Source organism: Pteropus alecto, unplaced genomic scaffold, assembly GCF_000325575.1.
Source record: "Pteropus alecto unplaced genomic scaffold, ASM32557v1 scaffold57, whole genome shotgun sequence".
Taxonomy (NCBI): domain Eukaryota; kingdom Metazoa; phylum Chordata; class Mammalia; order Chiroptera; family Pteropodidae; genus Pteropus; species Pteropus alecto.
In genome coordinates this window covers 10,859,652-10,885,385 of record NW_006442508.1, presented here as the reverse complement: position 1 = coordinate 10,885,385, position 25,734 = coordinate 10,859,652, and the positions used below count along the sequence as shown (strand labels likewise).

Genomic DNA, 25,734 nt, shown 5'->3' with positions numbered 1-25,734 from the left:
TTTGTGTAACTTTGTGTTATTCTCTATGTTCTGGAGGAGATCAAATATACATTAAATTTGTTAAATGATAAATTCAGCGATTAGTCTGTTCAATAGCATTTAATGAAACTTCTTTAACTTAGACTATATTTATGTTATTGTGCTCGGGGACATTTTTACATGGTGTAGCATATTGAGATTACTTTTTTTCACCTTCCTACCTGTCTGGTCTTCTTCCATTTTTTCATTGTCACATACTGTGGCTTGTTCTCCATCTTGGGATTCCTGTTCTTGCGATTTTTCTCTTTTATTATGTCCGAGAATAGCATCCAACTCAGTAAAAAATCTCATACTCTTAGTCATGCCTAGGTCTTGAGCCATTCTTACAATCTTGTATTCATGTTTTAAGTTTTTGTACTTTGTTCTGCATTGCTTCCAGTCTCTCTCTATTCCAAGTTTCTGAAGCTTGGCAGCAATTTCTTCAAATATTCTTTTATTTCTCACTGTTCCCTCTAGCTGTCGTTGTATGCTTTTATCAGACCAGATGCCTATTAGAGCCCTAACTTCTGGTACAGTCCAGTGTTTTCCTCCTTCATTTGCTACAGTTGGAATAAAAGTTATATTATTAGGGGATTCCGTTATTGATGTAGAGTTACCTGTATCAGGTGGGGAGAGAAAGAGATATATGTGGGTTGCTGACATAAGATAAAATAAATGTTTGCAACATTAGTAAAGAAAGTAATGTTTTTTATAGGAGATGGAATAACAAATCATAGCTTAGCTTTTCTCTTAAACCAATGGGGAAACGAAGTGCAGAACTTCCGTCGGTTCCTTACCATGACAGTGACCGGCATTAATAAAGTTATTTTTCATTAGTTACATTTTGAACATCTTCCTTCTCTATCATTTCTCTTCTGTCCCTGTGGGCCCCAGGCCTGGCTGCAATCTAGGCTTGCAGCTAAGGATATGACCTAAGATCTGCATGCTGTATTAGATGCAGTAATGCGCCTGCGCCTAGCTTATGTAAGAATGACTCAGTTTGCTGTAGGAATGCCACTATTCTCTAGCATATATAAGCCCATGCGGTCCCTGCAATAAAGGCTTGGTTTGCGGTCTCGTTCTCACATTGGCTCCTCGCGCGTTTTTTCTATTGGATGTGTCACCGTGGAAACTTTCCATCCTCCATCACCTGGGCACTGGCTATCCTACTCCTTTAGTATATGGAGTGTATATTAGTATATAGTGAAAGTTTATGTAAGTTTATAATATTTACTTGTATAAAGCAATATAATTAAGAAAATGGCTCATCGAAGACAATTTTTGTTTTGCGATAGGATAGGTGGGAGCAGTTCATTCTCTTTTTTTCTTTATCTAATGATTTCCATTGCCTAATTATCAAAATCTTCTGGGGAGTTTTTAAAAACCACTACTCGGGTGTTCTCACCCCTTATCCTCAGATTGTGATTCCAGTGTGCAGTTAGGGTTGAGAACCAACACTATTCATAAATGAAGGGTTTGGATGAGTCCCATTATAACAATCGGTACATTTTATTCCTTGTGAAAATAAAAGATGTCCCAGTGGTCAAAGACCAAATGCCATTTTAAGTGAAGCATTATGTTCTTTTAATATGAAGAAATGTGACAGAAATTTTATATTGCCTTATTCCTGTGCAGAATATCTCCACTTAGTTACAAATCCTTTTCTATAGCATGGTGCCTTCATGTTAGATTTCTAGCACAGTTTTGCACCTCATTTTATGGTAATGACATTACATTATTGGTTATTTTAGTAACTATGTTATCTTGAGTTTGTCTTAGGTTTCATCTTCATGTTTAATAAAAAGGTAATTTGGATCCCAGCATATATAATGTAAACCATTAAAAAACACTTCATAGCATTTTCCTGAAGTAGGGTATTGTTCTCATTTGTGGTTTATTTAATGTCTTTGTTTTGAAATGCGTTTCAGTATTTTTTCTTATTTGAGTTAAACCGGTAGATTTAGAAGCAAAAAAGAGATTTTATGTTGACTTTAATTGGATGAATAAAATCATCCTTGACCTCATTGTGGATTTTATGTTAATTACTTCCAACTGTAAAATTCTGTTTGGGTCTTAGACTCCCCAGAATGCTAAGTGATATGCTCATTATATATTAAGCAACTACTATGTGTAATTTTGGCCATCAGATTTCTTACTATATTTAAAGAATAAAGGTTGGAAATTTGAAGGCTAATATTTCTAGGCAATTTACATTTTCATAATCATTTGTTTTAAAAATGATTTATTTTTTTAGTATAGATTGGTGAAAAAGAGGAAAACATAAATTTTAAGCGTTTCTACCAGGAAAAATCATCCATTTTCCCAGATTAGAAGCCAATCTCTCTTTCCAATTTGAAATTGGATCAGTTTCATTATTTTTTTTTTTTTTTGGCCATTATACTATACCTAGTTCCATTGGTCTGACCTTAGAAACCAAAAGTAAAGGATTTCCTGAGATGTCTTCCTTATCTTCTAATGTACCTGACATTTTTCCTGGAAAGAGAACAGAATTCCTTTTAGGAATAAATACTAAGGAAAATAAAAATTGCTTTAACATAACTGACAGTGCTAATAGCTTGAGCTAAATTTTTTATCATATTCATGAAAGATCATATTCATAGGTTTGTGATAGACACATTTTTGTAACAAAGTGGTATAATATGGTTTAAATACTTATGTATGTAAAGAGAAATCCATCCCATTGGCATGGTTTATTTTGAATTTCTATGAGAACTGTTTGCTAACTTTGTAAGTTTCTAGAGATGGTTGTTTTCAAAATAAAAGAGACATCTTTAAATGGAGTGCTTTATAAATGATACAGTATAAAAGAGAGGTTTTACAATAAGATAATCAGAAAATCTTGCTTTATTGGCATAAATGGTCAAATAGCTAAGAGTTTATAATATAATTAATTGGCTGATATATATATGTGTGTATACGTGTATACATATATGTATATACATGTATGTGTATATACGTGTATATACATGTATATGTATATACATATATGTATATGCATATATATATACACACACATACATACGTATATACACATACACACACACACACACACACACACGCACTAAACTTTCCAGAAATTAGTCTAAGTTGTGCTTAAATGGACCAAGGAATATGTCATTTAAAAGATCCATGCCAACCTTGAAAAATGAAGAACTCTCTTCTTGATTCTCTTGTTTTATGGTTTGGGTGTCTTTATGTAGGTTTTCATAAAATGAGAGATTGGGTACTTTTTTAAATAATTAAATGAGGAGGGTAATATTGAGGAAAAAGTAAACATACTTCAAAGGAATCCAGCAAATAGAATTTGGAATTCAATTGGCACAGGAAGTTGAAGATGAATCATAATTAGAATGAGGTTGCATACCGATCAGGAGGTTATTAAGTACATTTTGATTGCTCTTTGTAATTTCTGAATTAAAGATCTTTTCATCTTAGTTCATATTACTCTCATATTTTTTCTAATTTTGTTTAACTGTGTGACAGAAATTGCATTATATTTTACATTAGAGCAAATGTTAGGTGTGATTTTAATGGCATAAACATTCATTTAAAATCATGATTCACCATTATATTTAGAGGCATTCCACTAAAGAATAAAAAGAGGAATGCTGTTTATCAGCTTAAAGATTATATTAGAGATTTCTATATTAAAATAAAAACAAATGAAAAATTAAGGAAGTACCACTGTTTTCAAGTTGCATAATTATACATAAAACTCTCAGTAAAAATCAAAAGCTTACAATCAGGTTTCATAATTATTTGAGGCCAAATCACAGGTAATATTTTGGATTTAGTTGGGAACATGGAAAATAAAAATCTGAAATGACAGAAGAATTTTCTTTAGAATTGTGGAAGATACAGATAACATCTGAGCTTGAGGATGAGAGCAATAAGGAAAGGTAGGGTTTGCTATTATATTATCTCATTTAGGGCCTAGTTTTGTCAGTAGAAAAAGGCCTGGAGCTGAACATACCTGTAGGGGTGAAGAAGAAAAGCTCTCTCCCCAGCTTCTTAAGGGAAACTTTTTCTTTTTTAAGTTGATAATTTCTAGCATGAATCCCAAAACGGTGTGCAGGGGCCTCATGCCTTGGAGATGTTAAACGGAAACTCTTAATTCATTACTCATGATGCATTTGTATAAGGTAAGAGGAGGGAGATAGAATGGAAACTTGGTCCCTGAAGGAATATGATTCCACAGCAATAGACCAGAAGTATTCTGAGGTTGAAGATGATTACAATTTTCAGAGCATGATGCCTCTTAGAGTTTGTGTTTGGGTCCTTTGCCAAGGCTCCGCCAGGCTACATGCTGCCTAGCTGAGTGGACCAGATCCTCTGTCCTTACCACTTGCATGAGGTTGATCTCAACAGTGGAAAGGGTGCATTCCACTTCTTCAGCTTATTACTATACACCAATAAAAAAAAAAAACCAGAAGACATTACAAATGAATCAGACCTGGAGAAAGGAAGGCTTTCCTACCCTTAGAAAATAAACTGAGCACATTAAAAACTTTTTTGAGTTCTGTAGGTCATCACATAAAAGTCAGCCAAGATTGTAAGGCAAAAGAGGTCATGCAAATATCTTAGGCCCCAATTGACATAAAACAGTCAGTTTGGAAAAGTGAATAAATATAAAAATGTTCCACATCACTAGTAGTTAAATAAATGCAAAGTAAAAAGTCATTGATTCCATATACCATTATAGTGTTATTTATTAAATTAACATGCTTCATTATTTATTAAATTTGCAGTCTTCTCTCCCAAACCCACCCCAGTCTTGCATGACAAGGTTCTATAAAAAGGATACTCTCAATCTTAGTGAAGTACAATTCTTTTGAAAAGCAATTATTTTAGAAATATGTTTCAAAATAATCATACCCTCCTGTCCAGTAATTGAACTGCTGAGAGTATCCTAACGTAATAATGTTAAATATGGACAAAAGGTATTGATTGTAGCATCATTTGTATAAGGGAGGAAAGACCTAAACTCTAGTATATGAACTCAAATATTATTGTATCATTAAGTAACATTTAATCGTAAATTATCATTAATTCTGGGTATAACTTAAAGATTATTTTTAATGTAAACAAAATGCTAATGTGCTTATAATTTTATAATTAAAAAAATTTAAAGAACAACAACCAGTAGCATTGTGAAAGATGTATGGGAAGGAACTGAAAACTAGGAAGACCAGTTAAAAGGTTATCTTAATATTCCACATGATAGATGATGAAGTTCTGGATGGTGGTAATGACAATGAAGCAGAGAGAAAAATTTATGAGACATGTCAATATATTTTTTAAAGACTTAGTGACTGACTAATGGTTAAAGATATCGCAAATGTTTATATTTAAGTGATGGAAATACAGCAATACTAAGGTGGAAGCAATTTGTAGTAGGGTCAGTTTTGATGGGCCCTCTGCTTATGTGTGAAATTGGGGAGTTTGGAGCCCTGAGGGTAGCTGAAAGAGCTGGAAGAAGATCCCATTAAGAAGGGGAGATCTTAGCACCCACATCTTCATTAGACCAACCTCTGGTTGAAATCAAAGCCTTCTAGAAGCTGAGTGATTAACTTATCGTTAGTCAATGTTGAAAGCATTTAAATGATGAAGAGTGCAAGGTGATTAACTGAATAAAATAATGTAATTGCTGTTTAACATGGCAATGCCTGCAAAGCTCTCTCAGAATTTGCTTGTAGTACCAAAAATATAAAAGTGTGTAAGTGGTGTGGTTTTTTTTTTAACCAAATGATTTATTATTAGGCTTTAAACAGGATGTTCAGATAACCAAGATTACCCCAACTATAATCTCTATCATCTTAACTCCCTTCTGATTTGGTGCATCATTATACCACTTACCATTTTCTCTTGGGTGTTATATTTATTCATGGTTCCTTTTCTGTGGTTACATATCACTGAGTGCGTGTAGCTCAGTGCTTTGTACATGGTGTTGGCACAGACCATGGGTATTAACAGTTTTTTAATTTAATTGAACAGCTCTGCTGTTTAAAATAGCATCTGTAAGGCTTCAGCTATGGGAGAAATCTCATTATTGCTTTTGATTTCCTCACATTGCCTAGTGACGCATTCGGCTTCTGCAGACAGTGAGCAACAACTTCTATGTTAATAATGTTGGACTTAACACAGCAGGTCAAGAACTTTGTTTTAATATCTAAATCATGTAATCAAATCATTTAATCAATCAAATTGATTTTTGCATTACTTAAAATGGAACTGTTTTTGCAAACAATGAAGTTGTTTATCAGTTCTTAGTATGTTAATGCTTTTATTTATAAATTTAGGAAAATGGAAATGTTAATATAAAGCAGAAAGTTCTGTCTTATTGGAGATGTGGGAAAACAACAGTTGAGCAATTATTTGATTTTTTTGTTGTTACTCTTAACAAATTAAAACCTAAAATATTTTCAGATCCCAATCCATTTTCCAAAAACATATCAGACATATGTAAGGAGCAGTTGGCACTAGCAGTGTCATTTTAATGGTTTTTTCCCCTGTATTTTACAGATTTAAAAAGTGATGGTATTAAACCTCTTTTTTAAATTAATTTTCACCTTGTGCAAAATAGCCTAACAGGTCACTTGTTTTAATCAGCTTTGATATTGCAGGCTATATTTGTCACATGGACTCAGAAGTCCTATACTTTTACAGTTGGTTAGGTAAAAACAAAAGAATGGTACTTTTTCTTTTTTACCTTCTGAGGTCTCTGGGGCTGTACTTTGGCTCAGCGTTGCCAGGCACCTGCCATTTGCATCTTCCTCTGTTAATTGTGTGGCAGGTTCATACTGCAGGATCGAATCCAAATCATGGAAGAACTTCATAGTTTTAGAGCTGTCTCCAGAGTTGTGAGCATATTTAACTGTTCTGTATTCATATTTGAGATTTTTGTACTTTGCCCGGCACTGTTTCCAATCTCTGTATACTCCTAGTGCTTGCAGCCTTTTAGCAATGTAAATAAATATTCCTTTATTTCTTAGTGTTCCATAAAGTTGTTTTCGTATATTTTTTTCTGCCCAGACACTTAGCAAAGCTTTAACCTCTTCCTCAGTCCAGTGCTTTCCTGCTCCACTCTCCATGTTGAAAGTGACCTGGAAATGATTCACTATTTCTAGCCAAGGTTTTGTTTCCTAGGAAACCAGATGGCTTGTCAGTAAGCTCTAAAGAGCTGAAAGGATCTAGTTTAACTGGTTCAAGCTTCCTGAGGGGAGTAACTTGAGAAACTGCCAAATAAGCAGGCTTTGTGATTAAAGAAGCCTGGTCCTGAATAATTTCTAACATTATTCATTTCAGCTTTAAGGAAAAATTACCCTTGAGACAAAAGGGAAAGAAAACTATTTTTAAAAAATTTATTATGTAATTTACTCTGGTTTATTAATGATTGTTTATTTTAAAAATTGTTTTGGAAATGGTTGGCAGAGGTTCTTTCTGCCCTAAATTTTAGGCTAGCATTAATTTTTTTCCTCTCTATGACTCTTAGTCTTTTAGCATCATTAACTTAAAGACTATACCGTATCATTTCACTAAAGAAATCCTAAGTCACAAATTATTCAGTCTCATAGGGTATATAATATTATGCATATCTATTTTCAGCATAGTATTTAACACACTGATAATTTAATAAAATAATTTAAATTTGAATTTTTTAGATTTTTTTTACTGTGCAAGTTCATTTAATGTTGTCTTTTTTTCTTGTTAGTTATTAAAATCCCTAAACAATTACAATATGTAATTTTGAAAAAGATCCCTTTAACCAAATAAATCAATGTATTGTTCATGTATGCATACGTATATGGTAGAGATTTTCTTTTTATTTCTATCCTGATGTATAGTCTCTGGAACACAGTTTTGTTAAACCTCCAGTATTTGTTGTACTTGTTCAGAACCATTAAAAATTGCTAAGCAATTAGAACCTTTATTATATCATTCAAGTATGTACTCCACAGTGGTACAGATCCTTTAAATCTTACCATGTGTTATACTACCTCTAGCCTAGGATATGAGATACAGAATCCCTGATCAACTTAGGGTTTTTAGAAGCAGCATTTTTTTCCCCCTGATGACAAAAGTCATAATGGTTGGAGAAAACTTGGAAACTTCAGAAAAACAAAACAATAAAATAAAAATTAATAAATTTTGTTCATAATTCTACCCATGGCTAAGCATTTTACCTATTTTATTTGGAGATTTTTGTTTTTATCTACATACTCATCTACATACTCGACCTTATTTAGAGGTCACATAGTACAGAGGCTAGAAGCACAAATTCTGGAGTCAGATTATCTATCTGTGTTCTAATATTTGCTGTGCCACTGTGTGACATTGGGCAAGTTGTTTAATTTCTGTTGCTTTAGTATTCTCATCTGTAAAATGGGAATGGTAATCATAGTACCTACTTCACAGGATTGTTGTGGAAGCCTAATAAATTAGATCATTCGTGTAAATGCTTAGGACGGTGCCTGGCATATTAGCTAGAACTCAGACAATTTCATCCGCTGCTGTTATTATTGTCTTGTCATGAGTGGGAATGGTACTGGTACTAGTAGCATTTGATGTGTAGTCAGACTGAATTAATGGATTCTTTTGAGAAAGTATGTTTCATTAAATTTTCATTAACTTTATCAATAGGGTAAGTTTAAGTCAATACCTTTTTATATTTTCAGGGGTCAGGAGAGTGCTGGTATTGTCACCAGTGATGGGAATCCAGTACCAACATTCAGAACACACAAGGTATATTTGAACATAAAAAAAGAGTTGATCATAAAGATAACGATAGCCAGATGATAACTAGTATATGGGGTGGGGAAAGGAAATTTGAATAAATAATTTGCATTTAGAAGTAATACTCTTTGGATCAACTGTTTCTATTTGTCAAATTAGGATGCATTTCTTTCCCAGTGATGGTTGCTAGACTGACTCAAAAAGATCATTTATTTAAATACTTTAACATGCTTTAACTTTTTGATATACAAATAATTTAGTTTATTATATTTGACAAATTTTTTGCTTAATGCATCTGTTCTCCAGTGTTTTGACGAAAAGTATTGCATAAAACGAGCACTTCAACACTGTGAATATATTCAATGCCACTGAATTGTTTTCTTTGAAATGGATAATTTATTGTTATGCGAATTTTGCCTCAAATTTTTAAAATACTTTACAGTTCTTATAGTTATGTTAGTTTTTTGTTTTGTTTTTTTGTTTTTTGTTTTTACAATTAGAATTCTGAAGCACAGAGAAATTAAGTGAACTGCATTGTTTAATTTAGAATTATCTGAGCAGAAGCTTATAAAAGCCTCTACTCAGTAGCCCCAGTAATCTGTTTTTTTCTAAGATGAGCTTTCACTTTGACTTTGCAAGGGAATGGGTCTTATAAATCATGTCTTTACTGAAGACAATTTGAAGAAATTATATACTTCAAATCTTGGAATTGGACACACGAGGTATGCCACTACAGGAAACTGTGAATTAGAAAACTGTCAGCCCTTTGTTGTTGAAACACTTCATGGGAAAATAGCTGTGGCACATAATGGCGAATTGGTCAATGCTACTCGATTAAGGAAAAAGGTAAGTTTTTTTTAACTCTTTTTATGTTTGGGATAAATTAATGAAAAGAAATTATTGAGAATCTTGATAAAGGATATTTTCAAATTGTTGCCACCCATTACCTAACTGCAAAGATCAATCAGAATTACTTGAAGTACTTGTTATAATTTCAGATTCTAAAATATCTTTCCCATGGTGTGGGGGGTGCTGAGTCTTCATTTAACTATGCTCCCGAGGTGACTCTGATGCACTGCTTTAGAGTAGAGATTTGGAAAAATTGATTTATGGCTGTTGTTACAACCGCAGGTAATCAAGGTTTATGGACTCTTGGTATCATTTTAACTTTGTCCTTATGTTAAAAACAAGAAGAAAATGGAATGTAAACTTTTAGATGACAAATATAATAAAAAGGTATTCGGAAACAATTATAGGAAACAGCCTGAGACAAGGGCAAAGACAGTCATATTCTCTTTGTTCATAGCATGTTTTTTGGTACTTTCTGTATCAGTGGTGCCTGTGCCTTCATTCATCATTTCATCTTCCCTTTTTTTAAAACTACTTGGTATCTTTATATTTCTTAATTATCTATTCTTGCCATTCATTAATTGATGCCAAGTTTTTTCAGTTCATTAAATTCCAGTAATCTTGATTTGATAACCTCAGAAATAAAAACCTCACATGGTATTTAATAATAGAATAGTTTCTCTCTCTCTCTCTCTCTCTCTCTCTCTCTCTCTCTCTCTCTCTCTCTCTTACTCATTTTCTCCTTAGCATTCTAGAACCAGGCATTTCACATGGGATAAATAATTACAGAAGTCAAACAATGGTGAATTGGTGGGTGGAAAATATCTAGAACCTACGCTTCTATACTATTTGTCCTTTTATTTTCAATTCTAACTTTAGTTATTTTCCAGAGATTTGTCCTTCCTGCCCTCTTCTTAGGCTCTGTCATTCTGAATGACAATGATATACTTTTCTGTCCCTGAATAAAAAATTTTTTATTCAGAATCAGAAAAATATAAATACAAAATAAAAATTAATAAAACTCACACTTGAGATAACTACTAAAACAATACATAGGTCATTATTTCTAGATACAACCCCTCGCCCAGATGCTAGACTTTACCACTATGCGTTCAGTCACCTGCTGAAAATGTTCTGCAGTGTCTGTTTGAACTCAGCCTCTGCCTATCAGTGGTGATGCCCTTTGTCCTGGTCAGGCTTGCTCAGACCCTCATAGTCATCACAATGCACTCAACTCATTTTTATTACATCTACACTTAATCATTCAATACAATTGATTCCTTTCTTTTGTTCTATCAGCGATAATCAATGAACCAACAAACCTGGTTTGAGAGCCCCCACTATAGTGTGCCACTCTCATGGGAATGTGTCCTATTTGTCAGGAGTGTCAAGGGTTGAAAAAGGGTTGAAAAAGGGTTGAACCACAATCTCAATTCTTATGTCTTCTGAGCCCTACCTCCCGCATTGCAAGTCTATATTCCTTCAAACTCAGTTTTCAAAAGCTTTTCTATACACTTCCTAAAGCCCTTTTTTTCCTGCTTGAAAACCTTCAGAGACTTCCCATTGCTTTCAGCAGCCATTCTCCAAAATTATATACAGATACCATTAGTAGGATGAAAGATTTTCATAACTGATCATCCACGCAATGCCTGATCTCTTCCTATTATGATGGGCTATTGGGTGAGGGGTGAGGTGGAGCTTTGTCTCTAACGATTACACTTTTCTGACTTCTAAATAGCTTCTGCGTCATGGTATTGGTCTGTCAACAAGTTCTGATAGTGAAATGATTACCCAGTTACTGGCATATACCCCTCCTCAGGAACAAGATGACACCCCAGATTGGGTAGCAAGGTAATTGTAAGTTTAAGCTTGCAGCTTTGATAATGAGAACTTTGCCTAGCGTGTGTTTATAAATGAAATTATTCATTCAATTATTTAATTCATTCCAGGATTAAAAACTTAATGAAGGAAGCACCCACAGCATATTCCCTACTTATAATGCACAGAGATGTTATTTATGCAGTACGAGATCCTTATGGAAATCGTCCTCTATGCATTGGTCGTCTTATTCCTGTATCTGATATAAATGATAAAGGTAATGAACTTCAAAAGGAATATAATTTCATAATGCTTTTCCAGGTCATTGTTCTATTGCCTGAAAGCATTAGGTATACAAAACTTATGAGTGAGAAAGGGGCTAGGTAGAAAAGAAAAAAGTGATAGTTTTTAAAGTACATTTTCTTGAGCATTTCTGAAGATCAGCCCCTTTTAATATATTTAATGGACATTCCTATTTTTTGTTATCTGAATTGCCTATTCATAGCCTTTGCCCAGCTTTTTATTTGTGTAGTATGATTTCAGTGATGTTCTTTTTGACTTATCAGATGTCTTATTTGAGCTAGGAAATCATAATGTTTGGAGGAATCTAGGGATCATTAATTATATCTTTGGCTCAAATCAAATGAGGATCCATGTGCTCTTAAAGTCATAGAAAAGAATATTCCGTGAGCTTTTTTTATTTATCTATTTGGTGTTTAATTTTTGTCTTGAAATAGAAATGTTTTAAAATTTTTTGAATCCATTTACAGAGAAAAAATCTTTGGAAACAGAAGGATGGGTGGTATCTTCAGAATCTTGTAGCTTTTTATCTATTGGCGCAAGGTATATTTATATATTATATATTCTCTCTCTCTCTCTCTCTCTCTCTCTCTCTCTCTCTCTCTCTCTCTCTCTCTCTCTTATACTCATTTTCTCCTTAGCATTCTAGAACCAGGCATTTCACATGGGATAAATAATTACAGAAGTCAAACAATGGTGAATTGGTGGGTGGAAAATATCTAGAACCTACGCTTCTATACTATTTGTCCTTTTTTTCAATTCTCTCTCTCTCTCTCTCTCTCTCTCTCTCTCTTACTCATTTTCTCCTTAGCATTCTAGAACCAGGCATTTCACATGGGATAAATAATTACAGAAGTCAAACAATGGTGAATTGGTGGGTGGAAAATATCTAGAACCTACGCTTCTATACTATTTGTCCTTTTATTTTCAATTCTAACTTTAGTTATTTTCCAGAGATTTGTCCTTCCTGCCCTCTTCTTAGGCTCTGTCATTCTGAATGACAATGATATACTTTTCTGTCCCTGAATAAAAAATTTTTTATTCAGAATCAGAAAAATATAAATACAAAATAAAAATTAATAAAACTCACACTTGAGATAACTACTAAAACAATACATAGGTCATTATTTCTAGATACAACCCCTCGCCCAGATGCTAGACTTTACCACTATGCGTTCAGTCACCTGCTGAAAATGTTCTGCAGTGTCTGTTTGAACTCAGCCTCTGCCTATCAGTGGTGATGCCCTTTGTCCTGGTCAGGCTTGCTCAGACCCTCATAGTCATCACAATGCACTCAACTCATTTTTATTACATCTACACTTAATCATTCAATACAATTGATTCCTTTCTTTTGTTCTATCAGCGATAATCAATGAACCAACAAACCTGGTTTGAGAGCCCCCACTATAGTGTGCCACTCTCATGGGAATGTGTCCTATTTGTCAGGAGTGTCAAGGGTTGAAAAAGGGTTGAAAAAGGGTTGAACCACAATCTCAATTCTTATGTCTTCTGAGCCCTACCTCCCGCATTGCAAGTCTATATTCCTTCAAACTCAGTTTTCAAAAGCTTTTCTATACACTTCCTAAAGCCCTTTTTTTCCTGCTTGAAAACCTTCAGAGACTTCCCATTGCTTTCAGCAGCCATTCTCCAAAATTATATACAGATACCATTAGTAGGATGAAAGATTTTCATAACTGATCATCCACGCAATGCCTGATCTCTTCCTATTATGATGGGCTATTGGGTGAGGGGTGAGGTGGAGCTTTGTCTCTAACGATTACACTTTTCTGACTTCTAAATAGCTTCTGCGTCATGGTATTGGTCTGTCAACAAGTTCTGATAGTGAAATGATTACCCAGTTACTGGCATATACCCCTCCTCAGGAACAAGATGACACCCCAGATTGGGTAGCAAGGTAATTGTAAGTTTAAGCTTGCAGCTTTGATAATGAGAACTTTGCCTAGCGTGTGTTTATAAATGAAATTATTCATTCAATTATTTAATTCATTCCAGGATTAAAAACTTAATGAAGGAAGCACCCACAGCATATTCCCTACTTATAATGCACAGAGATGTTATTTATGCAGTACGAGATCCTTATGGAAATCGTCCTCTATGCATTGGTCGTCTTATTCCTGTATCTGATATAAATGATAAAGGTAATGAACTTCAAAAGGAATATAATTTCATAATGCTTTTCCAGGTCATTGTTCTATTGCCTGAAAGCATTAGGTATACAAAACTTATGAGTGAGAAAGGGGCTAGGTAGAAAAGAAAAAAGTGATAGTTTTTAAAGTACATTTTCTTGAGCATTTCTGAAGATCAGCCCCTTTTAATATATTTAATGGACATTCCTATTTTTTGTTATCTGAATTGCCTATTCATAGCCTTTGCCCAGCTTTTTATTTGTGTAGTATGATTTCAGTGATGTTCTTTTTGACTTATCAGATGTCTTATTTGAGCTAGGAAATCATAATGTTTGGAGGAATCTAGGGATCATTAATTATATCTTTGGCTCAAATCAAATGAGGATCCATGTGCTCTTAAAGTCATAGAAAAGAATATTCCGTGAGCTTTTTTTATTTATCTATTTGGTGTTTAATTTTTGTCTTGAAATAGAAATGTTTTAAAATTTTTTGAATCCATTTACAGAGAAAAAATCTTTGGAAACAGAAGGATGGGTGGTATCTTCAGAATCTTGTAGCTTTTTATCTATTGGCGCAAGGTAAGTTTTATCTCACTTAGCATGTTAGCTTTTTCCACATTGGTATAAGAATTTATTATTACATGAAAGTTTTTTTTCTAGTGTCTACTAGAAGACTTATTTATAAATGCACTCTCTTTTGTACATTGTGCTCAGCACTTACGCTTACTTTAACTTTAACGTTCCACTAATACCATCTAATCTGAAACTGACATCTTTCAAAATGCCATAAGACTTATTTTAGAAAGGAAGAATTCTCTTCAACAAGGAATAGTTATGATCAAAAAATTTAAGCCAGGATAACAATGTTCCCTTTAGCCTTTATTCTTTCAAAAATCAGTAAAACTTAGAGCTGTTTTCTTTTTCTTTTTAATTCTGGTTAGAATTTTAGGGTAACAGATTGATAGAAATTACTACTGGAGGGATATTACTTGTTTATTTTTTTAAGCCATCTCTAGAATTGAACCATTTTTCCTTTATAAGGAACTCTGTGTTTACTTTAATAGATGTTATTATCAACCTTAAGGACTGGTTTATTTAAAGTCTTCTGTCTTTAATATCGTTTCCCAAGGTATTACCGTGAAGTCTTGCCTGGAGAGATTGTGGAAATATCCAGACATAATATCCAGACTCTTGATATTATACCAAGGTCTGAAGGAAACCCAATGGCTTTTTGTATCTTTGAATATGTTTATTTTGCAAGACCAGATAGTATATTTGAAGGTAAGTAAAATAGGTTCATTGATATAAATGTTATTTATCTCATTGAAACATGGCAGTTCTTGGCCTCAAGGCTTGTCTGGATCTTTGAAGACACGCGTTATATGTTATAGATGTGAGACTGAGCCTACAAATTGTAAGCTCACTGTTTTTTTCCTTTTATCTGACTCTTGGATTTTTTTTAGGAGTAAGGATTATGATTTTCTGTATTAAGGTCAATTTTTAAAAAATAGTTAATTCTCTAGTTTATGTATTAACACTTTAGTGGTTTTATATGTCTTGCTTTTCTTTTTGTACTCGATCTATAAAATAATCTGTTGTTTTTCCAAACATTCTAGACCAAATGGTTTACACAGTAAGATACCGTTGTGGTCAGCAGCTGGCAATTGAAGCCCCTGTGGATGCAGATTTGGTTAGCACAGTTCCAGAATCTGCTACACCTGCTGCTCTTGGTTACGCTGGAAAGGTATATTTTCTCTTAATTAACAGGCAGTGAATTGTTCTTCTAGTAGTGGAATTAGAAATCCTTGTGTATAAAGAGAAACACATTAGTGTATTGTAGGTAAAAAGAAAATTTTGGTTCCTTTACAAGAGTTAATTATTTTCCAGCCTTTTTATTCCACTGCACTATGTTAGTGGAGTCCACAAAAAGGTTCACCTAAAGACTAAGAGAATGATCTCCTTCATTTTAAAAAGATAACATAATGAATATATATAGAATTTAGTGGTAACATTTATTATTATTAAAACCTCCTTGAAATACCCTCACAAGGCACTGGTACATTATTTGTTCCTTATTGAACATGGGTGATAATAAAGCCATTTATGTTCATTTTGTATAATGTTCTTAGTACTATGCTTAATTTAATTTTTCATAACTAGGTAGATTATAAAACTATAGTGGTCCTTGGGTATAATACCCAGCATTCACTATGTTGGAAAATTTAGTTTTTTAATTTTTTAAAAAATGTGCACACATTTTAGAGAATTATTACCTTGAAAGATGGATAAATCACCTCTTGTCCCTCAAAAAGCATCTCCTTAGCCTACTGGTTTTAATTCCTTTCTTTCTGCTAATTTTTAAATATATGAGTTTTTTTGATAGTAATTTATTCTTTCTCACATCTGGACATGCTTAGTATTCTCTTCTAAGATGAAGAAATAATATTTAAGAGAGAAGCATTACAGATTCTAGCAAAATGAATTGGTTTTTCCACCAAGTATATTACTTTCAATATTTTTCTTTTTGCCTTTTTCCCCTACAGTTTAAACAATGAAGGAAAATTGTAATCTGATAATAGAGAGTTCAGAATAACAACCACATTTAAAATTTTTACGTACGTATTATAATGGAAGCATGACCTAGAGTAAATAGGAACCTAGAGTTCTTTGTATATTGCTGCTCATTGTCCTTTTATTTCTTCTCAGTGTGGGCTTCCATATGTGGAGGTACTATGTAAAAACCGGTATGTAGGAAGAACCTTCATTCAACCAAACATGAGGTTAAGACAACTTGGTGTTGCAAAAAAATTTGGAGTATTATCAGACAACTTTAAAGGCAAAAGAATTGTTCTTGTAGATGATTCAATTGTGAGAGGTAATACCATCTCACCCATAATCAAATTGCTCAAAGAATCTGGTGCAAAAGAGGTAAGTAATATTAAAACATATCCTAAAGCTCCAATAATTAACATATGATACTGGCATAAAAATTGCAGTTATCACAGTGAATGAAAATGGATTGTTCAATATAATAAATTGACATTTCTTAAATTAAGCTGGTTCAGGAATAACTGCAACAACATGAAAAACATGTAATAGTCACTCTTAAACTATATGCTAATCTTTAGTAGATTAAAAAGCTCAATATGAAAGCTTAAAATTTTTTAAAATATTAATTTAAAAACAAAACACAAAATAGAATACTTTTTAAATTTGTAGAGTATTACTCTCTTTTTGAAGAGGTAGAACAAATTCTGGTGTAATAAATTTGACACACTAGGTTATATTTTTAAATCTCAAAGCTTATTCTAAATCTAAATAGTTCAGAATTCAAATTATAGAAGTGAGATCTCATTTACAACTACTAGTTGAATGGATATAAAAATAAAATCTATTGTAAGAGAAAGTGGTATGGAAAGCAGTTTGACAGCATATTTAGAAAGCTTCAAAGATAATTATGATTTTCCATTCTTTTTTATGACCAGTTATGATCATGATAATCTCTTTGGAATTTTATGAAAATCATGTTAGAAAAACAAAAAGGTATAAAGTAAATCCAACATCTATTACAATAGTAAAAAAATAGACAAAAGAACTAGAAATGGTTTATATAATCTATCACTAGGAAATCATTTAGTAAATTGATACATCAGTATGATGAAATACGATGTAGATATTAAAAATTATAATGAAGGCTGCACAACATAGGAAAATCTTTGCTGTTATAAGAATGGCAAAAAGTTAATGTGGACACCAATTACAGCCTTGTAAATGTTCTTGACAAAAAGCAGAAAATAATAATAGACAAAATAATAGACAAAAATAGCTCTTTGCAGTAGTAAGGTTTTTTGTTATATCCTAGTTAGTTGGTATTTTTTAAATGGTGAAATAGAGGAGCAGGGAGGAAGATGGAGTAAAAGGAGTCGAATATGTGGTGAGAGAAAGAAATCTAACTATAGGCAGTGAACACACAATGCAATATATATATGTCTTACTGTTAAGTTGTGCATCTGAAACTTACTGGATTTTGTTAACCAATGTAACTATAATAAAAATTAATTTAAAAAAGATTAAATAAAAAAATAAATGAAAATAAAATGGTAAAATAAGAGGTAGGCAAAAGTGTCATCCAAGAATTACTAGAGAAAACGAACGTGGTCCTAGGAGTGTAAAGTCATTAAATGATGAGATGTAGATCAGAATAAAGAAATGGCCTTGTTAATAGGTGACAGAAAGAAAGAATGGGCAGCTCTGTAAAAAGAACCCTCCTTTACAAGTGACTGACATTTTGAAATTCTTGTCCAGGACACTTTGGAGTCTAGAGCAGGGCTGCTCCAGTAAGATTCTTCAGTGATAAATGAATTCTGAAAATAATTCTGTCTGAAAATTGGAGTTCTATGTGTATACCACATGATTCTCCAGGATTCCTTTCCATCTATTATTCAGTGAAAGAAATTTTATGGTTTGCTTTATATCCCATGTTATTAAATATTCCGTGAAACAATTTTATGTTGCATTTGTCAGTGACAGAATTTTACGTAATCGTTCTTACAATGAATGTTAAAATAACAAATGTATGAAATGATTTTTTTCCAAGGTACACATTCGAGTAGCTTCACCACCAATTAAATATCCATGCTTCATGGGAATAAACATACCAACAAAAGAAGAGCTTATTGCCAATAAACCAGAATTTGAGCATCTTGCAGAATATCTAGGTAGGTATTGAAATTCCTATAAACTTTATTCATCTATTAACAGAAAATCCAAAGCTTGTCAGTCTTTACACTTTTAATAAGAAAATGTTCAATATTGTGTATATTGAGCAGATATTGAACACTGTTCTGAATAGTGAAAGCGCCTGGTATGTAGAGACACCGTAGTAAGTTCTGTGTTGGAGAGCTAGGTCAGTGTGCAGTCAAGGACAAGAGGAAAGGCTTTCCAGGGAGAGGAAACTGCAAGCATATCAGTCGAAGCCTCCCAAAGGTCAGATTCCAAGAAAAAAACAATTTTGCCACAGATTCTAATAGAATAATTTGGATTTGGGTACAAATAAAAAAATGAAAAGTGTATCTAGGCTTATCTTTAAAAATGATGTCAAGAGAGTTGGAGATCTAGGTCATCCTGGATAAGACATTTGCCTTTGAAATTCAGGTGAGGTATAAACTATTTAAATATCACAAAAGTGTTCAGCCAGTGTGCCTTGGTACCTCCCCACTGGCTGTTTATGGCTGGTGTTTCTTTTGACTGGTCATGCCTGAGTCTTACCAGTTAAATATTTTGAATATCGCCCAACTGATATAATATTGTGAGCACTCACCCTGCCAGGAATATATCTGTATTATTGTAATAGGATCACAAAAACCCTACAATTAGGCAGTGTTTGTTTTCCTTATCTTAGAGATGAAAAAAAATGGAATTAGGAACAGTAAGTGACCTTCAGCATAAATTAGAACCCAGATCTTGATTTCAAAATCTATTGTCTTAATCATGAAAATTACCCCCTGAAGCCTCATGGATGCATTCTAGACTGGAAGCCACCACTGCTATTTTAAATTCCAATTTAAAATTTAAAAAAAATAATAAAAGCCCCAAGTTTTATTGATTTTACACACACACAGACACACACACACACACACACACACACACACACACACACACACTTTTATTTTTAAGAGCGGCTAAAGGAGAAATTTTTATTCTGGTTTAAGTTTTTCTGTTCATAACTATTCTCTGTGGAGACAGTTCTTCCTTTCCAAAAGCAGTCTCATGTCATTTTTCTTTTTTCCTCTTTCCCCCTGTATAGGAGCAAACAGTGTTGTGTATCTGTCAGTAGAAGGACTGGTTTCATCTGTACAAGGGATAACATTCAAAAAACAGAAAGTGAAAAAGCAAGATATTATGATTCAAGAAAATGGGAATGGTCTGGAGTGCTTTGAAAAGAGTGGTCATTGCACAGCTTGTCTCACTGGAAAATACCCTGTGGAACTGGATTGGTAGCTGGTAGGGGTTGTACAGTGTTTCAAGATATGAAGCTGGTCAAGAAGTTATTTATAGTGGTTATACCTTATCCTGTCAGCTTACTGTTACTTTGTACAATGTAAAATGCCACATGGTTATGTTTACTTTTATACGTTTTGAGGTTTTTTTCCTGAAAGGGGTACCAAAGTGCTATGCTTTTTTTAATGAACATAGATAAATATTTTTGTGTTATCTAGGAACTTGGATGATCCTTTCAGTTTTATTTAGTAGTTGAGTGCTTTGAAGCTATCGATTATGAGATTGTCAACAGTAATGCAAAGGATAGGTAAATTTTCTGTTTTAGAGGGGATTGCCAGTTACTATACCTTCCCACAAATTCTTATAGAATTTTGTGGAATGTTTCTTGAGTTATTGAAATTCAGTTATGGAATATTTTCATAATTGAACCTTGCTAATTACATTTAATACAACAATATTGGTATTCTTTTTTTACACAAGCATTGGCTAGCCTTTTTCCCCTGGTTAGAGATGGGAGGTGGTAAGTGGCATTTGCCAGGTCCATGCTTTAAAGAATTTGCAAGAAGTTAGATGGTGTGATGGAAACAGGACAGGTGAGTTAAATATAACATTTCACGCTGATCTTGAATCCGTTATACCCCAAAGGTGTCAACTCTCTATAGAGTTCTGACTGTAGTTATAACCTTGGCTTCCCTGTTTAGACAAATCTTTTTCAAAAATGCCTTTTTGTGCCTCACTTTTCCCCACCTGTGCAATGGGGTACTTACTAAAATAATTAATAGGAATGTGAATAAGTGTCGTATATTTGATGTTTAGAGCCATCGTTTTACTCCTCAAGATTTTAAGATAGTGCATGGTTATTACCTTTTGAAATGTTGACTATTAGTCTGCAATTGAGATTTCATTATGATGAAGGGAGACATACAGTTTAGCAGTGCTTTGCCACCCACCTTTGAGATGCCCTAAGAATAACTGTAAAAATATGTCTGTGGAAAAAGTTTTCCTACATTTGACTAGTAAGTGTGATCCATACTTCTTAGTGCCCTTATAATATAAAGTACAGCAAGTAACTTAGTACATTTGAAGTAAAAAAAATTTAGATTCTAATAAAACTTTAATTCTTAATTTGATTAATTATATGCATTTTGAATGAAGTGCTTGATCACTTGTAAGTACATACCTATCTACATTTATATACATATGCATATCATTGCAATTAAATGGTCAAGTAGAAACATTGCAGCGGCCAATTTTATTAGGGGATCAAGGAGGCAACTACTTTTTTGGAATTAGCATACCCATCTAATTCCAAACATCAACTTATCACTTCTTCCTACTTAGTTTTATTGAGACTAATGAATTTTATTTTTTTGAGGTTTTTCTCTTATAACATCTGAGATTTAAAATTTTAAGACAACTTGCCCCAACTCCTGTTTATGTAAGATTTTTAAAACATAAAAGTATTTGTTTCTGTGTTATTTAGTTACTATAATTTGATGTATGTAGTTTTCAAATCCATTTGGAAATGTAATATTTATTAATAACTAAAATCTTGTGTCTTCATTTGGTATATAGTTTCACATGTTATATAATGGTAGGCCACGATAAAATCCTGACAGCTCTTTAAGCCCACATACAGCCAGGTAGCAGTGGGCCAGGTGACCCTGTGGCAGTGACGCAAGCAAATTGGTATTTGAATAAAGCCCTGGGACCATTTGAGTATATAGTCTCTTGTCTTAAATGTTTCTCAGAGCAGCATGACGTGAAGGAGGCAAGACTATGGGTCCATTTTAAACAGCCTTTTTTAACATTTGCTTTTTAAAAACAAGAGACTCAGGGAAAGTACTAAACCAAAATCTCTCATTTGACTTTTGTGTTTTTCATAGTTTTCATTTTGCTTTTCATAGTTTTTGTTTTATCAAAATGCTTTTATAAAGGAATATAGTACTGTGACAATTTGGTAATTCAACAAAAATTCTAAATGTTTCTCCATCATGGCCTTGTATTTCACAAGTTTCTGACGTCTGGATTACAGTTTTTTACCAGTTTAATCAAAAATGTTGTTTAACTGCTTTAAATTTATATAGAGAGTATTGTAAACTTCAGAGAAGATAAAGAATGTGTTTTCACAGGATCTATATTGTTGTGAACTAAACTAAGCCTACTTTTTTGTGACCTCATTGTGATGTATTGGTGACAAATATATGTAATGAAGTATGTTTAAATGTGTGCGTGCTTTTTTAAAAAAGTAACTTTTAGTGCATTATGGTGACTAGCACAGTGACAGTCACATCCAAGCTTCATACTTGGCACCAGCGAGTCAGATCTTATTTCTCTGAGTCAGGCCTTTCAATAAATAGGCTATCTTTTATGAACCAGGAAAAACTGCTTGTTGAGTAGGAGGGACAATAAAGTAATTAGAAATGCAGTGCTAAGTACGCACTACCATAGTGGCAAGTTCTATGGAAACACTAATGAGAATGAGGAGAGTGTCACAGGACGTTTACATTCCGTGTGTGTGTGTGTGCGCGTGTGCGTGTGTGTGCGGGCGCACGCACGCACGCATGCATGTGCACACACGCATGCTGTATTATTTTTTTGTCAGTCAAATTAAAGTAGGTAAATGAATACACTGTGGTATATATGGACAATGGAATATTACTTAGTCCTAGAAAGAAATGAACTATCAAGCCATGAAAAGACATGAAGGGAACTTAAATGTGCATTACCAAGTGAAAGAAGCCAATCTGAGAAGCTACATATTAAATGAATCCAACTATATGCCATTCTGAAAAAGGCAAAACTATGGGAACAATAAAAACATCTGTGATTTCCAGGAGTTAGGTGGGAGAGGTAGGGATGAATAGACAGCACAGAATTTTTAGGACAGTGAAAACAAAAGTTGACCCTTGAGCAATGTGGGTTTAGATCAGGTCTACTTAAATGCAATTTTAAAAAATAAATACAATAAATATTTTCCTTATTATTTTCTTAGTATTTTTTTTATTTAGCTAGCTTACTGTACTGTTATAATACAGTATATAACATCCAGAATATGTGTCAATTGACTATTTATGTTATCGGTAAGGCTTTTGGTTAGCAGTAGGCTCTTAGTAGTTGTTTTGAGGTACTCAATTTATACATGGATTTTCGACTGCGTTGGGGGTTGGTGCCCTTAATTTCTACATTGTTGAAGGGTCAACTGTACTCTCTGTAGTGGTGAATGCATATCATACATTTGTCCAAACCCATAGAATCTGCAATACCAAGAGTGAACTCTAATGTAAACTCTCTTAACTTTGGGTGATATGGTATGTCGGTGTAGGTTCATCGGTTGAAATAAATGTACCACTCTGGTGGGGATGTTGCTAATGGGTGGCGCATATGAGGGGGCAGGCGGTATATGGGGACTACTCTGTACCTTCTATTCAATTTTGCCATAAACCTAAAACTGCTCTAAACAATAGTCTATTTACAAATAAAGATAGGAGCATCCCACCTCTAAAAAACAACAACAAAAAAATCAAAATAATACATGGATACACTTTAGATGTTAAAAAACAAAGGTCACTGGCCTCCAGTCCTCTAATGCATCCACATTTAAATACTTTTCTGTTTTAACCTGTATGTTTTAAATAATTAACTCATACTGTTACTGTTGGGACCATCTAAAATCCATTGTGCCCCAGTAGCACTGAGAGGTATCTCGATTCTTTTCGCCTAAAGAATTACAGATCAGCAAGATTTAGAAAAAATAAGTTTAAAGTAGTTTCAAGAGAGGAATGGGTCACACTGAAAAGGGCTGTAACGTGCAGAAGTTAAAGGTATGATTAAAGTAGGCTTCAAGGGAGGGGCAGGTTACAGGGAAGAGGGCTGTAACTCCATAGAAGTAGGGAGGTCTGTATAATATTAGGGCCATGATGGGTGGTTACAGAGGTGGTACTAATTGATTGGAGGTGAGGTCATTTTGATTGACATTTGGCTGTTATATAACAGCCTATTGCTCATGCGGTTACCCAGAATCCAGTCTGTGATAATTAGACTCATGAACTTCTGGGCATAGGCATGATATTATAATAATAGTATAATGAGGCTGAGGTGAAAAGAAGGTCAAAATAGTCCTTACTGTGCAAGCGTTTGTGGCCCCATTAAACCAGCTATTTTATGGTCTTTTTTTATTCCCATGTTCCTCAGGATGCAGGAGTGATTTATAACTATAAAATGGGTGTTGCAGGGAGGTCTTTGAGAGGTCTCTGAGCTGGGCCTTCGTTCCTTTGTTCCTCTATCACTCATGTCTGCCTAACTTTACCTAACAATACTATTTCTTACTGTACCAATTTTAGACATCTCTTCTGCCCTGGAATCCAGCAAAGTCTGCTATAACAGGTAGACTTAAAACATTCCGTCATTTTAATATTACTGCCTCTGAAAATTTTGCCCTAGAGCATCGTATGAATCTCTAATGCCTTTTGGGGAGGGTTCAAATACAGACATTGGAGATATTGTACATTCGGTTCTAGACCACCACCAAAATAAAGCAAATATCACAATAAAGGAAATCATAATCTTTTTGCTGGTGGAGGGTCTTGCCTTCGATTTGTAAAAAATATAACCCCTGTGAAGTGCAATAAAGCAAAACTCAATAAAATGAAGTATACCCATAGAGCCTAGTCAACTCTAAGGAAAATTGTCCTCATGTTTCTTGAAGAGGTCAAAATGAAAATCTAGGCCTCAGAAAAAGTTGCATGCTCCTTAGACATTTTGGTATAAGCTGGAGTATGCAATGTAAATTTATATTTTTGTGTGCAGAAATTCTCATGTAGCTAAGAAGTTGTTGGATGGCAGGAACCAATGCTTTTTATCTTTATGGAAGTTGTCACAAGATTTACTGTAATACTGAACTCACTGCACTGTGAAAAAAAGGAAAATGACTGCACAAAGTACACCCACATGAGCCCTTGTACTCTTCCTCAGTCACTGAATTTGCTTCGTTGAAAACTACTAGTTTGGTTTCACTATTGACATACTGATGGATATATTAGATATGATGGTTAATTTCATGTGTCAACTGGGGTTATCTGTCATGCCCAGTTGTTTGTTCAAACATCAGTCTAGATGTGAAGGTATTTTTTTGATGTGATTAACATTTAAATCAGCAGACTTTGAGTAAAGCAAATTATCCTCTATATGTAAGTGGGCCTCATCCAGCCCACTGAAGGCCTTAAAACAAAAATGAAAGTTTCGTGAAGATAGAATTTTCAAAATTGCAGCATAGAAACCCTACCAAAGTTTCTAGACTGCTAGCCTACGCTGCAGATTTCAGACTTGCCAGCCCCCACATTGTGCTCGCTTTCTCCCTCTATAGATGATAGATGATAGATAGATAGATAGATAGATAGATAGATAGATAGATAGATAGATAGATATAGATAGATAGAAAGAATTATTTGTTTCTCTCAAGAACCCTAATAGGCTTGCCACTCTGGCAAACAGCATGACCTCCCTCATTCCTCCATTCTGTCCTAGCCACCCACTAATCTCTCTGCCTTCAACTGAGCAGCTGAGCACTGTTAGAGTAAGTCACACAACACACCGTTATCCCAAATATGGTATGTGCTACAAAGCACATAACAGGGACCTAGACTTGTCTTTGGGGTAGTGCGATGTTGTGATATTTTAATAAGAAATATATTCCATTTCTGGCATAGAGATTCTAAAACCCTTGAGATTCCCTAAGTGATAACTTTTCTTAAAATATCGGAATTTACCATAATATCAGGACTTATTATAACAAACACCTTTCAACCACACCCGAGTTTATGTTACTGAGGTGACTTAGAAGACACCTA

General features: G+C 33.8%; 1 protein-coding gene across 1 annotated transcript in view; it reads left to right on the top strand.

Annotated features, from left to right (window-relative positions):
• PPAT (phosphoribosyl pyrophosphate amidotransferase) overlaps positions 1–22,110 on the top strand; it is a 33,698-nt gene extending 11,588 nt beyond the window's left edge. Inside the window, exons 2-11 of the mRNA XM_006922517.3 lie at positions 8,715–8,781; positions 9,412–9,618; positions 11,360–11,472; positions 11,571–11,716; positions 12,210–12,282; positions 15,015–15,166; positions 15,502–15,629; positions 16,592–16,813; positions 18,483–18,603; positions 19,692–22,110. Of these exons, the coding sequence (XP_006922579.1) occupies positions 8,715–8,781; positions 9,412–9,618; positions 11,360–11,472; positions 11,571–11,716; positions 12,210–12,282; positions 15,015–15,166; positions 15,502–15,629; positions 16,592–16,813; positions 18,483–18,603; positions 19,692–19,885 (1,423 nt within the window). The 3' untranslated portion in view covers positions 19,886–22,110. The remainder of the gene's footprint in view (positions 1–8,714; positions 8,782–9,411; positions 9,619–11,359; positions 11,473–11,570; positions 11,717–12,209; positions 12,283–15,014; positions 15,167–15,501; positions 15,630–16,591; positions 16,814–18,482; positions 18,604–19,691) is intronic.
• Positions 22,111–25,734: the final 3,624 nt, after the last annotated feature.